The following is a 17,561-nucleotide window of genomic DNA, read 5'->3' on the forward strand; positions in this document are numbered from 1 at the left end:
GTAAACAGATGCCATACAGAGATATGGGCGTCTAGTGCAATCAAAATAAACAGAATTGAACATTCGGTATGATTAGCATCACATGGTTTTGTACCGTATTTAATATTTTTCAGGAAACTTGGCCCTTTCTGATTAATCTCGTGTTTGGTCGTGTCTTTAGTTCGGGTCTATCACCGTAACTGAGCTTGGAATTCATTCTTTCATGTAAAGATCTGCATACGGTGCACCTACGTCCAAAAAATGTTTTGGTGTCAGGGCCAGGGGTGGAAAGTGTCAGTTTGTTTTTATCAGTTTTGCACACACACACACACACACATATGGAGCACAATCTAGTTTTTATTCCAGAGCTGTACCTCCCAGTGACTCTGAAGATTCCAGTAATTTTGTGAACATCAGCTGAAGGCTTTTAGTAGCATCGGGTTGCACATGAACGTCCCACCTCTAATCATATCACTATCAAATAACCATCAGAATATTCCAGGGATCCCCAGATCTTCCCCCGGAGGATCATTCCAACCTGACTGAAATTCAGCTCGGCTGTTTCCTGATGGCTTGGTGGTTGTGTACATGGAAATGAACGTCCTTGTCTTGACTTTTCTGGGATCCAGTGGAAGCTCGAGTCTTTTTATTATCGTTGTTGTTGTTGTTTTTTTATGAGATTTATGTGTAACTCACACGTTTATGTTTACACATTTTAATAAGAGTTTAATGAAATATTTTAAAAAACGCACCTGCGTGTACATAAATACAACAGGACGTTGTATTTGTTTAAAATCAGACATTTATATGAACATGATGACAAATGAGAATCCTTCAGCAGAGATGTGTTGCCAGGTCAGAAACAGAGTTTCGAACTGTGCATCTGACCGCCGTCGCACGGCGGAACGTGGCGTGAAAAGTCGCCCCACTGGCAACCCGGCCGCGCAGCCGGCAGCCGCCAGCAGCCGCCAGCCGCCGCTCTCCAGTCTCCATGCGGAGGTGCTGAGGACAGCGCCCGGTCCGCGTAATTCAGCATTGTGGATTAGCGGAGTGTGCCTGGAGATGCGGCCATAAATCCCCCCATTGTTGCGGGCTGATCTGGATTTGGGCGCAGGACAGAGATAAATTGCTATTAGAGGACAGAAGGACGGCGGCGGGACGATGGACACCAACCTGCGCAAATTCACGGTGCGGAGATGGTTCTCCGTCTACCTGCGGAGGAAGTCGCGGTCCAAGAGCTCAAGTCTCTGCAAACTGGAGGTTGGTGCCACTTTCATCTGGTTTTCTGTGGAAGGTTCGGGGCTGAACTGCGGGTGCCAGTGACCCCCAGTTCATATGGACTTTATTTCTAATGACAATGCATGAAAACATGGCTCCATTTATTCTTACATGCATGCCATAAATCCATAATGATCGAATTAACTCCTTCAAGTGCAACACAAAAAAATCAAAGTGCATCGCAGTCAACGGGAGAATTCATGTCTTTTAATACTGAACATTGATCATTTTCATACTTTTTTATACCTTTATACCTCGGGTCACCTACTATTATTATTGTCCTTGATTTTATCCCTTTTTGTGTAATTTTAGTTGTGTTTAGGAAGTCTCTGTCTCGATAAATCAAGGCAACAGGGGTTTCAGCATGAACTTCCAGCGTCATCATTTTTTTATTCTGCTGAGCCACAGATGATGAAGCCTGACACACTCGTCTGCATACATTAAGAGCGTAGGACTGTTAACCCACCGAACACCCCATCAAGCCACCCTGAATAGCCGCCATGAATTCCGCTATCAGTGCCATTATTTTGGCTCTACTGCGTTAGTATTATATTCTACATGGTTTCTGGGGGTCCTTGCTGTTTACCTGGGTTTAATTGTAAGTAAGGTATGACCCCCCGGAACAGTAAGTGGGTCAGAGGCCGCTGGCCTCAGTGGATGCAGTGAATTACGTATCGTGCATCAGGAGCCGTCTCAGCAGATTCTTCTCACTGAACGTTCCGCATCGAATCTGATGTAAAAAGTTAAAAGGGGGCTTTCATTTACTGCCGATCAGGCGAGAGAAGAGACCAGGCTGCAACTCAGAATTACCTTCTTTACCCAAAGTTATTCAAACTCATTTTGACATGTTTTAACATTTAAAAAAATTCAGACATAAAAATAGTGTGAGTGTAGAATTTATAGAGCCTGAATCTCCTCACTGTGCCTGATGTTTCTTACATTTAAAGAGAAGTCTTACCAGAATAAAAGGTCCCACAATGGCCTTGTTTCCTTTCTTTCCCACTTCTGTCCACCCAGTGGGCAGTTTTTGCTCCAATTGATCTCTTGCTCACCTGCTGTGGATTAATTGTGTCTTTGGGACAAATGAAATGACAATGAATCAAATTTTTGATTTGTCAATTTTTTTCCCACTCAGCTTCATTCAGGCAAAAAAAAATGAGTTTATCCTAAACAGCTGCTGACCTAGATGAGGCTGCAAGGGATCCTGGCCGGTGTCTCTGGCCAGGGGACATTCGCTGGCAGATAAATGGCCGGATGCAACTGTACATCTCTGTGGTTTTATTACTTTACGTTGAACCACGCACTGCTGTCCAGGAATAACACTCACTAACCATATTAGCTATTTAAGGTAATGTATTTTTATATATGGAAAATATTCAGTCTGTAATACAAGTTTACATTTTTATAAATAGACATTGTTAGACAAATGTTTGGACTGATTTATTGGTCATTTTTACATTATGAGGCAAAACTGAAGATGCAGGATTATGAAATAACACACGTGAGGTTATGTGATGAACAAAAAAAATAGCAAAAAGATTTGCGTCTCTCCAAATCAGGGAGCTTTTACTGTGATGGCAGCATTTCACACTCTTGTCTTCTCTCCACCCGCTTAAATTGGACCACGGGGACGGTTTCCAACAGTCCTGAAGGTTTTATACTGAACACTTTCTTATCATTCACTCATGTTAATCAGAATCTCATCAAGCGGCTTTTGATGATGACAATACTGAACAAAGCCGCCATGAAGGTAAAAAGAGGAAAAACACACATTCATCAAACATACTTCACTTTCTTCTTTAAAATGGCTCAACTTATTCTCCATAACCACCACAGAGTAGTGTATATTTTAATTTTCTTAGAATATCTGAAGTTACTCTACAAAACAAGCTTTATTTATTGCTCTATTATGGCTTTATTGTTTCATTGTAACTGATTCATCAGTATTAATCATTTATTTATCATGATCATATGCTATTGGACATTTTTGTGCATTTGTTTCATTAAATCACGTGGTGTCTGGGTGCTTGACACTGATAGAGAGACTTGGAGACCGGTGTTCTGGTTCAGTCCCCAGGAGAGGACTTGTATGTTCTCTTTGTGCTCATATGAGTTTCCCCTGAGTGCTTTAGTTCCTCCCAAGCACGGTAGAAAAGCTGCTGACTCCACATTATCGTGTGTGTGTGTGTGTGTGTGTGTGTGTGTGTGTGGATGAGATTATACTGCCGTTTACTCCGTAGTCACAGATTTACCTCCCGTTCTCATCACATTTACATTCATACCCACCAAGAACCTGCTGGGTGATGGATAGATGTTTCTGAAGGACTCCTGCTATGTAAGACTATATTTTAGCTTTTCATTAGCAAAAAGCTGCACTCTAGAAACGGCAGAACAAAATCTCTCTATGTGGCTGTGATGCCACCAAATACGGTAGCTGGAATCGCAAGTACAGCTACAATTTGAAATGCACGAGAGTTAACCCATCAGAAAAAGGCATTAACGTTTTTAAAAAAGCTTCACGGTGAAATATTAAAATTGAAATAAAATAAATTGCTATATTTTCTGATTTAGCACACTAGACACGATCTTCTTATGAACAATATCAGTATATAAAGGTATCAGTAGTCTGCCTTCACACACTCATGCATTGTCTTTCTCTGCTCACTCAATTTGTCTGTGATTAATGTTCATAAAAATGAGACATGTCGAAATGCCTTTTCAATTTCTTGTCATGTCTTGTGTGCCTATGTCCTGAATGACCGCCAGTGCAACACGAGCCTCAATTTGTCTTTAAATCCCTGCAGAATTCGCATCATTTTATTTGAACGTGGCCCCGCATGCCTGGGCTTATGTAATCGCTGTTGTGCTTTAAGAAGGTCTTTAGCCACGTCAAGGTTCGGGTCAGCCAGGGTTGTCGGCGTTATGATGGCTGGGATGTGCTTGGCCATTTCAAGACACACTAACGACGTGTCCCCCAGATTGCCATTAACACCCCAACTCACAAGAGGACAGCTTGCTTTATGTCCAAGGTCACCCTATGTCCTGTGATGGTGCATTTTTCATTTGATATGACAGAAGAGCGCTTCTTGCATGCTGGACAGTATTTATCTGTCCGACATTCAGCCTTTTGGGTGGGATGATGAACCTGTTCTGCTATTTTTCTTGATAGGATGATAGCATCTTAAAAGAGTTTGACATCAGCAGTCACGTCAAAGAAGGCTGCGAGAAGGCGGATCCCTCTCAGTTCGAGCTGCTGAAGGTTTTGGGTCAAGGCTCCTATGGAAAGGTGAGAAGCTCTGTGTTCTTCTGTGTGTTGCTTCCTTTTTGTGCAAAAAAAGAAATATTCTACTTTCAAATACCAACCAGATGACTAATAGGGCTAAAGCAAAAATGACAAAAAATGAGATAAAGTATAAAGAAAATTTCCCTATAATCATTCAATTCAACGTCACTCTGGATAAGTTGTACTTGTTGAAAACGATATCTCCCTTTGTGTGATATTACTTCTGTTTATTTTGATGGACAGGTATTCTTGGTACGGAAGATTAAAGGGATTGATACAGGGCAACTTTACGCGATGAAGGTTTTAAAAAAGGCGACCCTGAAAGGTACAGTTCCGTTTTTCTGATATTATTTCTGAGTGCATGGTGGACTTTATTTCGCCGATTAAAAGACGCATTGCTTGACAGGACGTCTTCCGAAATGATAGTTCTATTGAACATTTGCATGCACAGTGGGTGTAGGTCAGTACAATACTAGGTACATTTCCCTTTCGCCAGGCGTTCATATCATACGAATACAGATTTCTGTTGAATTTTAAAAGGCGAACAACCTTTAAAATGATCACGTTTCGGAAGAGGTGCTTTTATTTCGTTATCCGCTGCATTATTATTATTGCCACGTGACTAGAGTACTACACCCGCAGGCCGCTGCATTTTTGTGCAAGAAAAGGTATTCTATGACGATTAATAATCTGTGGTGCACCGTGAGGAGATATCAAAATATTCTCATAACACCTAAATTGAAAAATGTTCTGACAGGCCCCTATAGAACTCACCGCAGCCTCTCAGTGTATTTGTGCTGGTTATGAGTCTTATGTTCACCGTTAGAAGCCACCGTTGCTCAGCTGAGCTCGGTTAACCAATCAGTGTCCTGCAACCACGTAGACGTCACTGGATGCATGTACAGTTCCGATAAGAGTTCTGTTTTCCAATTTCTATACCGTCCATGCTCTGTAACCATGGTTACTGCCTGAAATAGGAGATGTTCGCGGTAGCCGCTGTAATGCGAGCTCTCCATAAATTTGCGAGTGAAAATAACAACACCGGTGCCTCCGTTCCATCCCAGTCAGCTATTGAACAACCCTGCCGTGCCTCAGCAAAGGGAAAACGCTGCTCCGCCGGTTACGTAATCAAGGCCACACTGCCGAGGAAGAGACTCCATGGCAATCGTCATACCGGCAGGGTGCAAGATATAAAAAAAAAAAGAGAGAGAATAGGCGGTTCATTTACGGCTCCGTCCATCAGTCAGGAAGTAAAGTGATGCGCTTCGAGTGCACGGGCTGACGGGGAGCTCTGCTGGGTCCCTCTGCACTTTAATAATGCAGACGATGGGGTGCAGCAGCGTCCAGGCAAGGACGTCCAAGGTCACGTTTCCATGCCAGCAGCCCCAATGCATCACCGTTACAGATGCATGTCCACGCTGGCCAGCTTACTCACACGGGCTTTGGCATCCATGGCGTTAATTTTTTTGCATTGCTGTGTTGTTTCTTGCCAGTACGGGATCGGGTGCGGTCAAAGATGGAAAGGGACATTCTTGCCGAGGTGAATCATCCCTTCATAGTGAAACTCCACTATGGTAAGCGGCTCACAGCTGATTATACCTGTGATTATATTTAGCACACGGCATCCTACCCCTGTCATTCAGAGACATATTGACACGAGTCGTGTTCGTGCCGCGTTACGTAACGAGACGGCTGAATTCTCAAATCTGCTGCCGTTTCACACTTACGCCCATCTGACGCTGCCAAATCACATCGAGTCCATCGGCCAGAAAGGACAGATGCACTTCAGCACGGCTGCAAATAAACACACAGCACGACTAAAAGTGGTAGATTCGCCTACCGGGCATGAAAATATGGTTACGAATGCATTCATTAAGCCATTTTAATACCTGTTCCTGAGCCGTGTAGCTTATCGGCGGGCAGCAGACAGATGCATGGGGCTTTCCTCTGCCTTTCTCACTTATTTTACTCGACTTTCACATGACCGTAGGTCTCTGTGTGTGTGTGTGTGTGTGTGTGTGTGTGTGTTGCAGCCTTTCAGACAGAGGGAAAGCTCTATCTGATTCTAGACTTCCTCCGAGGAGGAGATCTTTTCACCCGTCTATCCAAAGAGGTCAGTGGTTTGCTTCAGACACCGTGTTTTTTTTTTTTTTTTTAATGAGTACAATAAAGTTCATTGCAATTAGTGCATAATTTAATTCATAGTCAAGCATAATTACTGCCTCCATCAGCAGGACGCAAACAACAATACATCAAATGTACAGCTGAAAATAGGATGGCACATTTAACATTAATGCTGCTGATTTACCATCAGATGACAGAATTAAGTCATTGTCACCAGACCAAAATTCGTATGTTAAAATGTTTTGTCACACAGCAAGACGTGGCCTTCTGGTTTTCCGTGTCACAAAGAGCCGCTGGTGTCAGCTGAAGAGTGAAAAAGTTTTGTGAGTGTGTGTGTGTGTGTGTGTGTGTGTGTGTGTGTGTGCGTGTGTGTGTCTGTGTGCTGTCTTCACACGATGTCACATGAGTCATTTAATCCGGCTCTCTAAACCAGCGATTGTGATGTAGGCTAATGTGAGAGAACTGCTTACAGCAGAGCTTAACCACTTAAATGCTGCCGCAAACACTGACACGGAGACAAAAGTGTGGAACTACTGCTTACAGCAGTCTTTATATAAACAAACACATAGATATAGAATATAAATATAGATGTATATATTATAAAAAATGATAGATTTTGACAGTGATAAATATTTAATCCATTCCAATGAGATATAAAAATTATAATTAACATTAGGATGATGAGGATGTTTGCTCTACTGCTAAATCCAGCAGCAGTGAGCCAGTTTGTTGGATGTTAAAGGGAGGCGCTGCAGTGACAGTTCAGTTCAGTTCAGATCTGGGGATGGTGTTCAGAAGCCCATGTGAAATCCCAAGTTAATATGCACATCACAGTCAATAAAAAATAATATTAATGTTCATATTTTATTAATGTTGATGATTTGCAAAAAAGCAATTCAGCACCCAAATATATTCTAAACATATTCTGAATAAATTTCTTTATAGGTACTGTAATGGAATACATTACTGAATACGTCCAATATTCTGTACATCACCGATCTCTGTCTTTAGAGGTTTAGAGTTTTTCACTGCCGGTATTTTAAAGGGCAAATACTACATTATGCATGGATTGATAAATTATGCATTCATTCATCTAGTTATTTAAACAGCATTAATACTCAGCAGGGCAACAAATACCCTGATTGAGGTGAAGCTGCATGGATTAAAGTGATCCCCTTCACTGTTGTACTCATTTATCATTTTGTGAAAATGTATTTTACATTTACATTTACATTTACAGCATTTATCAGGCGCCCTTACAGTAGTTACAGGGACAGTCCCCTCCTGGAGCAACTTAGGGTTAAGTGTCTTGCTCAGGGACACGATGGTAGTAAGTGGGGTTTGAACCAGTAGGCTACCACCACCCTATATTTTAGAGTCCGTCTTTCATCGTTAGGGATGTTTTCCTTGATTTGCATTCATATAGAGCAGTTTCAATACCTGACTTGCAATTAATAAGCATTTATATGATATCGAGCCTCATTTATCAATTGTTGCTAATCAAGCACTGAGGTACATTTTTTTGACATAACGCGTTAAAACGATGCTCTATGGACACCACTAAATGACGTATTTATCATTGGCCAGGTTATGTTTACCGAAGAGGACGTGAAGTTCTACCTCGCTGAGCTGGCCTTGGCGCTGGACCATCTTCACAGCCTGGGCATCATCTACCGGGACCTGAAACCAGAGAAGTAAGAGTGCGCTGCCTTCACCTCCCGTTACACGCGTGCCTCAGTATAACCTGCCTCCGACCGGATTGGACGCCGCGAGGGACCAGTAGCTGCTGGCGGAGCGGGATTGCCCACCGCGACGAGGCCATTTCGTGTGCCAGAGAAGGCATCCCTGTTCTCTGGCGAGATCAAAGCAGCGTCTGTTCCCAGTCTCACTTCCATCTGCATGTGTGCGTGTGTGTTTTTCTTCTGCTGCTTGGCCGTTGAATTTTTCCAACATCACCCGTATGCGTTAAATTCTAATTCCACTGACACAGATCCCTTCAGATTATTAGAATATTAGATATTTGGTACCTTACTGAAGAGAAATGAAGCCCGATCAGTGGTGCGTCCGAACAACAGCTCTCAACAACAACACTACATAGAACTCCAATACACTCCAGCACGTTCACTCTCAATCACTCTGGACTAAGACATAAAAGTGTAATATTTGGTTACGTTTGCAATATTTGCATATTGGTAATCATGGTATATTTGCAACATTTGCAATACTGAGGTCTGCAACAGTCGCTAAAAGCATTTCACTGCATATCATACCGTGCATGACTGTGTATGTGACAAATAACATTTGAATTTGAAATTTGAAGCTTGCACGCTGGCGATGGTGATTTTCGTTTGTTACGTTGAGTAGGGGGTAGCCAGGACCTTTCGAAAGTGTCGCTGTGGGCGGTTCCTGTGATTGTGATTCCTCTTGCTGATGTTACACGTCATTTTCCTTCACAGCATCCTTTTGGATGAGGAGGGCCACATCAAGATAACAGGTGGGTAACATTCAGCACGTTCGCATGTAATTCCACGGAAAATTACGTCGCTTTCAAGGACAATCTGTGTGTAATGTCTGCAGTTTTTTTGGCCGTGTGGTATCCGCCACGGATCCAAATGACGTGAAATAGCTAAACTCCATTAAAAAGAGAGAAAACAGAGCAACTTCCACTCTCTGGCGTCTTGTTCCATTCTAGATTTTGGGTTGAGCAAAGAGGCGATAGACAACGACAAGCGGGCGTACTCGTTCTGCGGCACGATCGAGTACATGGCGCCAGAGGTGGTGAATAGAAGAGGTCACACTCAAAGCGCCGACTGGTGGTCTTTCGGCGTCTTAATGGTACACGCCCACGTTTATCTGTTCTACACTTTATATTCACTAACTGACATTAACATCAGAAGGATGTTGATGGATTTGCTGTCGATTCCTGCTGTTTTTCAGTTCGAAATGCTGACGGGATCATTGCCGTTTCAAGGCAAGAACCGTAAAGAAACCATGGCGCTAATACTCAAGTAAGATTCATTCATTTCAACTCTGATGCCCCAGTGCACCATGGTAAATTGCAATTAACGTATTCATGTTTTTCAGGGCCAAACTGGGCATGCCACAGTTTTTAAGTCCCGAAGTACAGAGTCTGTTGCGAGCTCTGTTTAAAAGAAACCCGTCTAACCGATTAGGTACGTAACTTCTCAATCAAACGTTAATGTGACGGGTGCTTCATTTATTTATTTATGGATTCATTTACCCTTCATTATTTATGAGGAACAATCCATCAAAGAGGGATCCGATTTCACTTTCTAAAACACCCCCAGCAATGCACTTCATGCATGGTCTCGCTGGACTTAGGAGAAGGTTTTTTTCGGCAGTCCTCGACCTTTAGATGATGCCCGAGAAACCTAATACATCATACTGGGCAGTGACGAGTGATGGATCGAAACTGGATGTTAATGCAGCAGGTTTATAATAAAAGAGGCTTTTACGCGTTTTCTCACAGTGTTTTCCATCGTTTTTGGAATGTAATGAATCACATCAGACCTGTTTTATGGAAATACAGACATTCCTTGCTTTTCAGGTGCAGGACCTGACGGTGTGGAGGAAATCAAACGCCACAGCTTCTTTGGAACAATAGACTGGAATGTGAGTGCCTACTGTGACATAAATGATGGTGATTCAGTCTTGCACAGTACTGCGATTTGAGCAGAAGACCCTTTTTTTCTAGCCACAGAAGGACCACGTTCACTTCCTGAATTGAAAGGTGCCGTTTTTTCAGGCAATGGTCAGGATTGCGGTTACTAAAATGTAACTTTTCCTGGATGATCTCCGTGTTTTTGTCAAAGCTGTTTTTCAGTCTTGAGTTGCCAGACATTGTGATGACCCCGAACGTGACACGTACTGACTGAAGATGAATATGTTTTATCCCTGCGATGAACAGAAATTATACAGACGAGAGATAAAGCCTCCATTTAAACCTGCTGTTGGACGGCCAGAAGACACGTTCCACTTCGACCCCGAGTTCACGTCGAGAACACCAACAGGTAGCATCATCAGATCTCTCCACCAATAGACTACAACTCCACCCTCAGTCTCACACACACACACACAGTGTTTTATAGCAATGATGTGCAACTATGTGCAATACTGTGCAATCCTACAGATTTTATTTAGACGTATTTTATATTATTTTATGTTCAATTGCTCATGTGTGTTGTGTGTTGTGACAGTAAGCAATTTGTTCTGGGATTAATAAAGTTTGAATCCGATTCTGATTCTACTACTATCAACTTTATCAAAAAATTGCTCTGTTTAAGCATGATTGTCATTCAAGCTACATATCATGTACCTGTTTTTTTTACATGAAATTATTTCAGACATTTGTAGCCATAATATGCAGGAAATCGATTTATGGAGCTTTTCAGATGGTGAAATAAGAACAGCACAGAAGAGCCTTCGGGCCACAACTGTACACTGGCTGTTCATACAGTGCAGCCAGCACTGGATCGATGGCATAGGGAATTTCCACATGTCAGGACTTGATGTCCCTGACTCCATGTCTGTGCCTGTCTGACCTCAGATTCGCCCGGTGTGCCGCCCAGCGCCAACGCCCATCAGCTCTTCCGCGGGTTCAGCTTCGTGGCGACCAACCTCGACCAGGAACAGGTGGTCGCGGAGACGCGGCAGAACTCGGTCAATCCTATTGTGCAGGTGAAGAGATTTTTTACTTTTTTTTTTAAATAATAAGGACCTGTGTGAGAATATAATGTTTTATGAACTATATGGACAGTCAGAAAGCGTCTCCACCACACAGATTAACAAAAAGGTCCCCTTCACCCAAAACCAACCCTCACTCTGCAGCACACGCAGACATCTTACCGCATAATGAGCCTGACTCATCTAATGGCCAATTTCAATTTGAGGCAGGTTATTTTCTACTTTTCTATTATATCATTATAGGAAATGTTAAACTAATTGTTCCGTATTGTGGGTTTTTTTTTATGCTTGGGAATTTGCATTAAAGCTGGATCGCTGATGGTCAGCCACGGCCCAGGCGACTTTATTTTTGGACACGACCTTGGTCGGCTCTCGCATTGTCGCCGCAGACATTGCAGGCCCGTCCCGCAGAGGCTCCCTCGTGCATCCCGAGGTGTAAAAAAGAGGTCGTATTACATAACCCGCCCTGATTCTGCCAGATGGTTTATACCTGAGCGAACATTCTGATGCGGTTCCGCTGAGAGCTCGGAGCCGCGAGCAAATTCGATTGATCTGCACTCATCCCCGGCTGATTGACATAGACGGGTGCCCAGAACATTTTGATCCGACACGGTCGCTGTGCTTATTTCCATTGTGCGATGCATCTAAAAAAAAAAAAATTTAATCTTGTCTGTCATTCAAAAAAGAATTCAATGAGGTAAACCTACAGATATGCCAAATTCTTTATGCATTAAGGAGTTTCTGTGTTTATGACATATAATCAGAGCTTTACTATTTACAATATTTTTTTTGCTTGCAGATGCAGCAGCACGTGGAATAACTGTCTGTTTCTTTAAAGGGTTCCGTCTGAATTGGTCATAGTAGAGCAGGCATTTAGAATTCAATTCTGAAAAGTGTTGACTTCAAAGAGGAACCAAGCAGAAGTGTAAAAGAGTTGCCCTCTGAGTGCCTGACGAGATTAAAGAAGTGCCAAGGGGCTTCTTCAGCCTGCTCTGCTAAGATTATATTGCGAGGGGAGAAAAAAAAGATTTTTAATACTTCACTAATGCACTATTTGCTGTGTACTTATATGCTGCGTTCCGTTATTTCTTATGTTCTTTTTATTTTATTTACGTTACGTTTCTCTTCCATCCTCAGCAGCTACATGGGAACAACATCCACTTCACAGACGGGTATGAAATAAAGGAGGATGTGGGCATCGGGGCGTACTCGGTGTGCAAGCGCTGCATTCACAGACTCACCAGCGTGGAGTACGCCGTCAAAGTAAGTACATATCAGCACGGGCGGCGCGGCAGGGCGGGGCAGCGGGGGCGGGGCACGCCCCTTCTGACATCTGCCTGCGTTTGTCGCGCAGATTATTGAGAAGTCCAAGAAGGACCCGTCCGAGGAGATCGAGATTCTCCTGAGATACGGGCAGCACCCCAACATCATCACTCTGAAAGACGTGAGTAGTAAATAAAGTGATAAAGTAAAGTGACACAGCAGCACAGCACACGGCGCACACAGTGAAGTTTTTCCTCTGCATTTAACCCATCACCCTTGGTGAGCAGTGGGCAGCCATGACAGGTGCCAGGGGAGCAGTGTGACAGTGGGGACGGTGCTTTGCTCAGTGGCACCAGATCGGGATTCGAACCGGCAACCTTCTAATTATGGGGTGGCCTCCTTAACCGCTAGGCCACCGCTGCCTAGTAGATCAAAAGTAGCTGCTCAAAGTAGCTGGGCCACGAGGAGATGATGTCAGAAAATGTGCTGTGGAGCAGTAAACGTGAGCTGGGATTTATTCGGCCTTGGCAGGTTTACGATGACGGGAAGTACGTGTATCTGGTGATGGAGCTGATGAGGGGCGGCGAGCTGCTCGACAGGATCCTCCACCAGAAGTGCTTCTCCGAGCGCGAGGCCTCCGCCGTCCTCTGCACCATCACCAAGACTGTGGAGTATCTCCACTCTCAGGGGGTGAGCTGAGCATTCATTCCAGCCCTTTATTACTGGTAGCTATGGAAACGGATTCATGGAGCAAAGCCTCAGGTGCCAGTTGTAGGTTTTCATTCTTTTTTCAGATTAAAATTGGAATGCATTAAAATGTCCCTATGCATATTTTTGACTCTTAATTCAAATTCCCGTTCTCCAGTCCACATTATAAGAGTTACTATTAGCATTTGATTTGATTTTGTCAAAAAGGTTGTCCATCGAGACCTGAAGCCGAGTAATATCCTCTACGTGGACGAAACCGGAGACCCCGAGTCCATCCGCATCTGCGACTTTGGTTTCGCGAAGCAGCTACGAGCAGAGAATGGGCTTCTCATGACCCCTTGCTACACGGCTAACTTTGTGGCTCCAGAGGTCAGTTCTCGTACTCGTGTTCATCTCAACATGAAGCAGATTAAAATGCCGTCTTCTGCTCTCCGAGACGTGATGGCGGACGTCTGACGTTTGTCTGCCGCAGGTCCTGAAGCGGCAGGGATATGACGCTGCCTGTGATATCTGGAGTCTGGGCATCTTACTCTACACGCTGCTCGCAGGGTGAGAACATGATAAATAAGCGTGTAATGCACAATAATGACAATTTCACGCACCCCTAGGTGACGCAACGATTCCATATTTATCTAACAGCATCAGAACAGTGTGTTGCGCCAACCTGGGTCAGGAATGCTTGTTCTGGCACAAGGAACCTCTCACACTGTCCTAAAACTCGTTGTCATGTAGATTGGTTAAAAGAGTATACATTAAAATATTAAATGGTTTTTAATGGTTAAAACTATGCAACAACCCAAACGAAGCCTTTCTTGCTGTTCTCGGTCTGTATTCATGACCAGGTTATGAGAGTAAAAGTCCATGTAGGGAAGCTACTGAGCAAAATTCTGAAAGCATCTGCTTTATCCGGTCCTTTGTACAGTAAAGTCTGGGTTTTTTATCGTGAACAAAATTTATGAGAAAACATTTTGGATGTGACAAAGATGAGACGAAATGCAGCATTAATGCTGATCATGTGATAATAACTATGATAACATCTTGTAATATTGTTAATGAATAAAAACAAGACTAAATATGGTTGACAAGATAAATACTATAACAAATTTTCTCTTCATTTTCATTGACAAAAATGAGATGTGATGCTATTATTTTTACGGAGTATTGCTGTTTCCTAGCCGCACAGATGACGTCACTTTGGTTAACAATAATATAAGGTAACAATAATATAATAATAACATAACATTTAATTAACCATTTTAATTATGAAATGGTTTGACTAAAAGTAAATATAGTTTTTGTTTGTTCTACTCTGAACTTGTACTATATTGACTGGGTTGAATAGAATTGCATTACTAAAAGGAGACTAAAATAGTCATGGATAATTCTGACTAAAATAAGACTAAAATGACAAAAAACGCTCAGACTTTTAGTCGACTAAAACTTGACTAGACTAAAATGAGTCTGGATGTAAAGAAGACTAATAAGGACTAAAATGACAGCTTAATGAAAGTTAAGACAGGCTGCCAAAAACTTCTATAGGTGCCACGTATATAACGTTCAAGCAACGAGTAGCTCCACCCCCCAACAGTTAAATTAATTTTGAACCAAAAAATTTTATTGTAATGCATGCTGGACCCTATTTTCATCCTAGCACTAAGCAACAACACTACGAGCATGGGTTTGTGTTAAATGTAAATTAACTTGCTTCAGAGTTACCCTGATGAAGAGTTACTTGATGAGAAATTACTGTGATTAACGTTACCTGTTTTTAGCGTTTTTTTACCGCCAGCCCAGACAACGCTGCGTGAACTGGAGACCCCGGTCACATCTCTGAGTCTGTTCCGCCATTATGTTTGTGATGGTAGCCAGACGGCCGTTTCAAATCCATCGCATATTCAGAGGGAACAAAATAACACTGTTCCCTGGTTTTCATCCATTACTGTAGTTTAAAATAACATGGAGAGGTGATTACTGGGTAATCGGTGCGGGCAATTTAATGCTTCTGGCTGCACTTGTGTGTTTTTATATTTGGCCATAATCATGTCATCTCGGAGCGAAAATTTAAAGGCATTATGGCGCAGTTGAATAAGAATACTCTGAAATTGGCCACGTAAACGGCGTTATTTCGGGCTCCGCTCGCGACGTTGACAATGCTGGGTTCTTGCTCCTTTGTCCAGGTTCACCCCATTCGCCAACGGCCCTGACGACACCCCAGAAGAAATCCTTGCCCGAATTGGCAGCGGCCAATACGCCCTCGCCGGAGGGAACTGGGACACCATGTCAGAGGCTGCAAAGGTGTCACTGTTTTCCATAAAATTGAAAAAGTGCTGTAAAAATGTCCTTAGCAGCCAGCGCTGGGTTTGGTTTTTGTCTTTCGCACCCAGGACATCGTGAGTAAAATGCTTCACGTGGACCCGCATCAGCGGCTGACGGCCCCCCAGGTCCTCAGGCACCCGTGGATCGTGAACCGGGAGCAGCTGTCACAGAGCCAGCTCATCCGACAGGATGTGCAGCTTGTGAAGGTAGCGCCTCTGAGTCACAAATATCCAGCCCTCCTGCCACATGGCTCCTCGGCCCTCGTGTGGCTCCACGTGCCGACACACCTAAATCCTCTGTGACCCCTTACGTCACTGTGCAGACAACAAAGGTTTAAAAGACATTTGTATGTACCAGACGCCCTGATACACTCAGTAGTTACAGGGACAGTCCCCCCCTGGAGACACTCAGGGTTAAGTGTCCTGCTCGTGAAACCTTTTTCTGTGTATTTTTAAGTAGCATATGTGGTGTGGTGGTAGAAGCCTAGCGGGTAACACACTCGCCTATAAACCAGAAGACCCAGGTTCAAACCCCACTTACTACCATCGTGTCCCTGAGCAAGACACTTAACCCTGAGTGTCTCCGCGGGGGGACTGTCCCTTTAACTGCTGACTGTATAAGGGCGTCTGGTACATACTGCTGTAAATGTAAATGTGCCATCATGGTATAGTACTATAGTAGTAATTGCATTAACAACGATCTAAAAGAAAAGCTGGACACATAACTGGATCGAGTTACATTAAATGTCAGACGACTGCTGCCACCTTCTTATCTGAACAAGTATTCAAAATGTATTTGTTTTCTGGTTCTAAGGGGGCGATGGCTGCCACCTACTTTGCCCTCAATCGCTCGCCTCAGGCCCCGAAGCTGGAGCCAGTGCTGTCGTCGGGCCTGGCCCAGAGGAGGGGCATGAAGAGACTCACCTCCACTCGACTGTAGCACGTCCTCAGAGGTGGCCGGACGGTCGGGCCGCTGCCAAAGTTTCAGGAGAGACCAGAGGAGCCCACGCGACCACGGGCATGAAGATGCGCCCAGGTCCCGGTCTCTGTGTTCTTCTGTCACTGCAAACCCAACTAAAAATGCTCACATGCCAAACCTTTTCTGTCTTCAGTGCACATCTTCCCGGTCCAATGTGTTTATTTATGGGCAAACACACGAAATGACTGTAATCATTAGAACATGAACAGGCAAACATAGGTAACAGAAGCCTTATTCTGCACATGCAGCTGCATCGACATCACTTGATGGGATTCTGGCCTCATGAAAAAGTATTTATGCTGTAATACAAAGTTTTCCTGCCGCTGAATAATTTTTATTTTTAGTTTTTGCTGCACTTTGTAACACTGACGCAGCGTACTTATGAGATTCTGTGGATGCATTTGCATTGTACAGCACTGCGCTGCTTAGAGTGCAGAGTCATAGCTGCTTATGAGCATCGGTGACATAATATGCTTCATATGCTTATTAGCAGCCGTTGCATAATCTTCGTGTGGATTACACATTATAATGTGTTATGGGGGGTGTATTCACAGGAAGTGTTGTCCATCACGAAATCAACTCTCGTCTTCGCTCCGTTCTTGTGGTCTTGCTCATTTATGTGTAATTTACTCTTGCACAAATGCAGAATGGTTTTAATTTCCTGATGTGTAATTTAGTTTGAAGATGTGTTATTTTCTTTTATGTGTGTTTCATTTGCAGTAATAGCATTTCCTTCCAATAATGTAATATTTTTATTGTAAATAACGTGTAAATAATGGATGTATATAAGCCTTGTATAAAATGGATGTCTTCTACATATTTTGTCTGTCATTTCTTTTCCAAATCATATTTGGCTTTATATGTATGAAGTTTTTCGAATATTCTTTATCAGGCCCACAGCTGCAGGGGACCGTGTGGGGACAAAACC

General features: G+C 43.3%; 1 protein-coding gene across 1 annotated transcript; it reads left to right on the forward strand.

The window, feature by feature from the left end:
- Positions 1-942: 942 nt before the first annotated feature.
- On the forward strand, positions 943-17,448 carry rps6ka2 (ribosomal protein S6 kinase, polypeptide 2). The gene is made up of 21 exons (XM_028988027.1): positions 943-1,239; positions 4,427-4,543; positions 4,784-4,865; positions 6,034-6,114; positions 6,574-6,653; positions 8,252-8,358; positions 9,121-9,158; positions 9,357-9,499; positions 9,602-9,672; positions 9,749-9,837; positions 10,233-10,297; positions 10,593-10,695; positions 11,232-11,362; positions 12,506-12,631; positions 12,723-12,812; positions 13,163-13,321; positions 13,547-13,708; positions 13,812-13,888; positions 15,517-15,634; positions 15,724-15,861; positions 16,469-17,448. Exons 1-21 carry the CDS (start codon positions 1,141-1,143, stop codon positions 16,592-16,594), a joined length of 2,202 nt encoding a protein of 733 aa, XP_028843860.1. The 5' UTR covers positions 943-1,140; the 3' UTR covers positions 16,595-17,448.
- The last annotated feature ends 113 nt before the right edge of the window (positions 17,449-17,561 follow it).

Source organism: Denticeps clupeoides, chromosome 8 (assembly GCF_900700375.1).
Source record: "Denticeps clupeoides chromosome 8, fDenClu1.1, whole genome shotgun sequence".
NCBI lineage: Eukaryota > Metazoa > Chordata > Actinopteri > Clupeiformes > Denticipitidae > Denticeps > Denticeps clupeoides.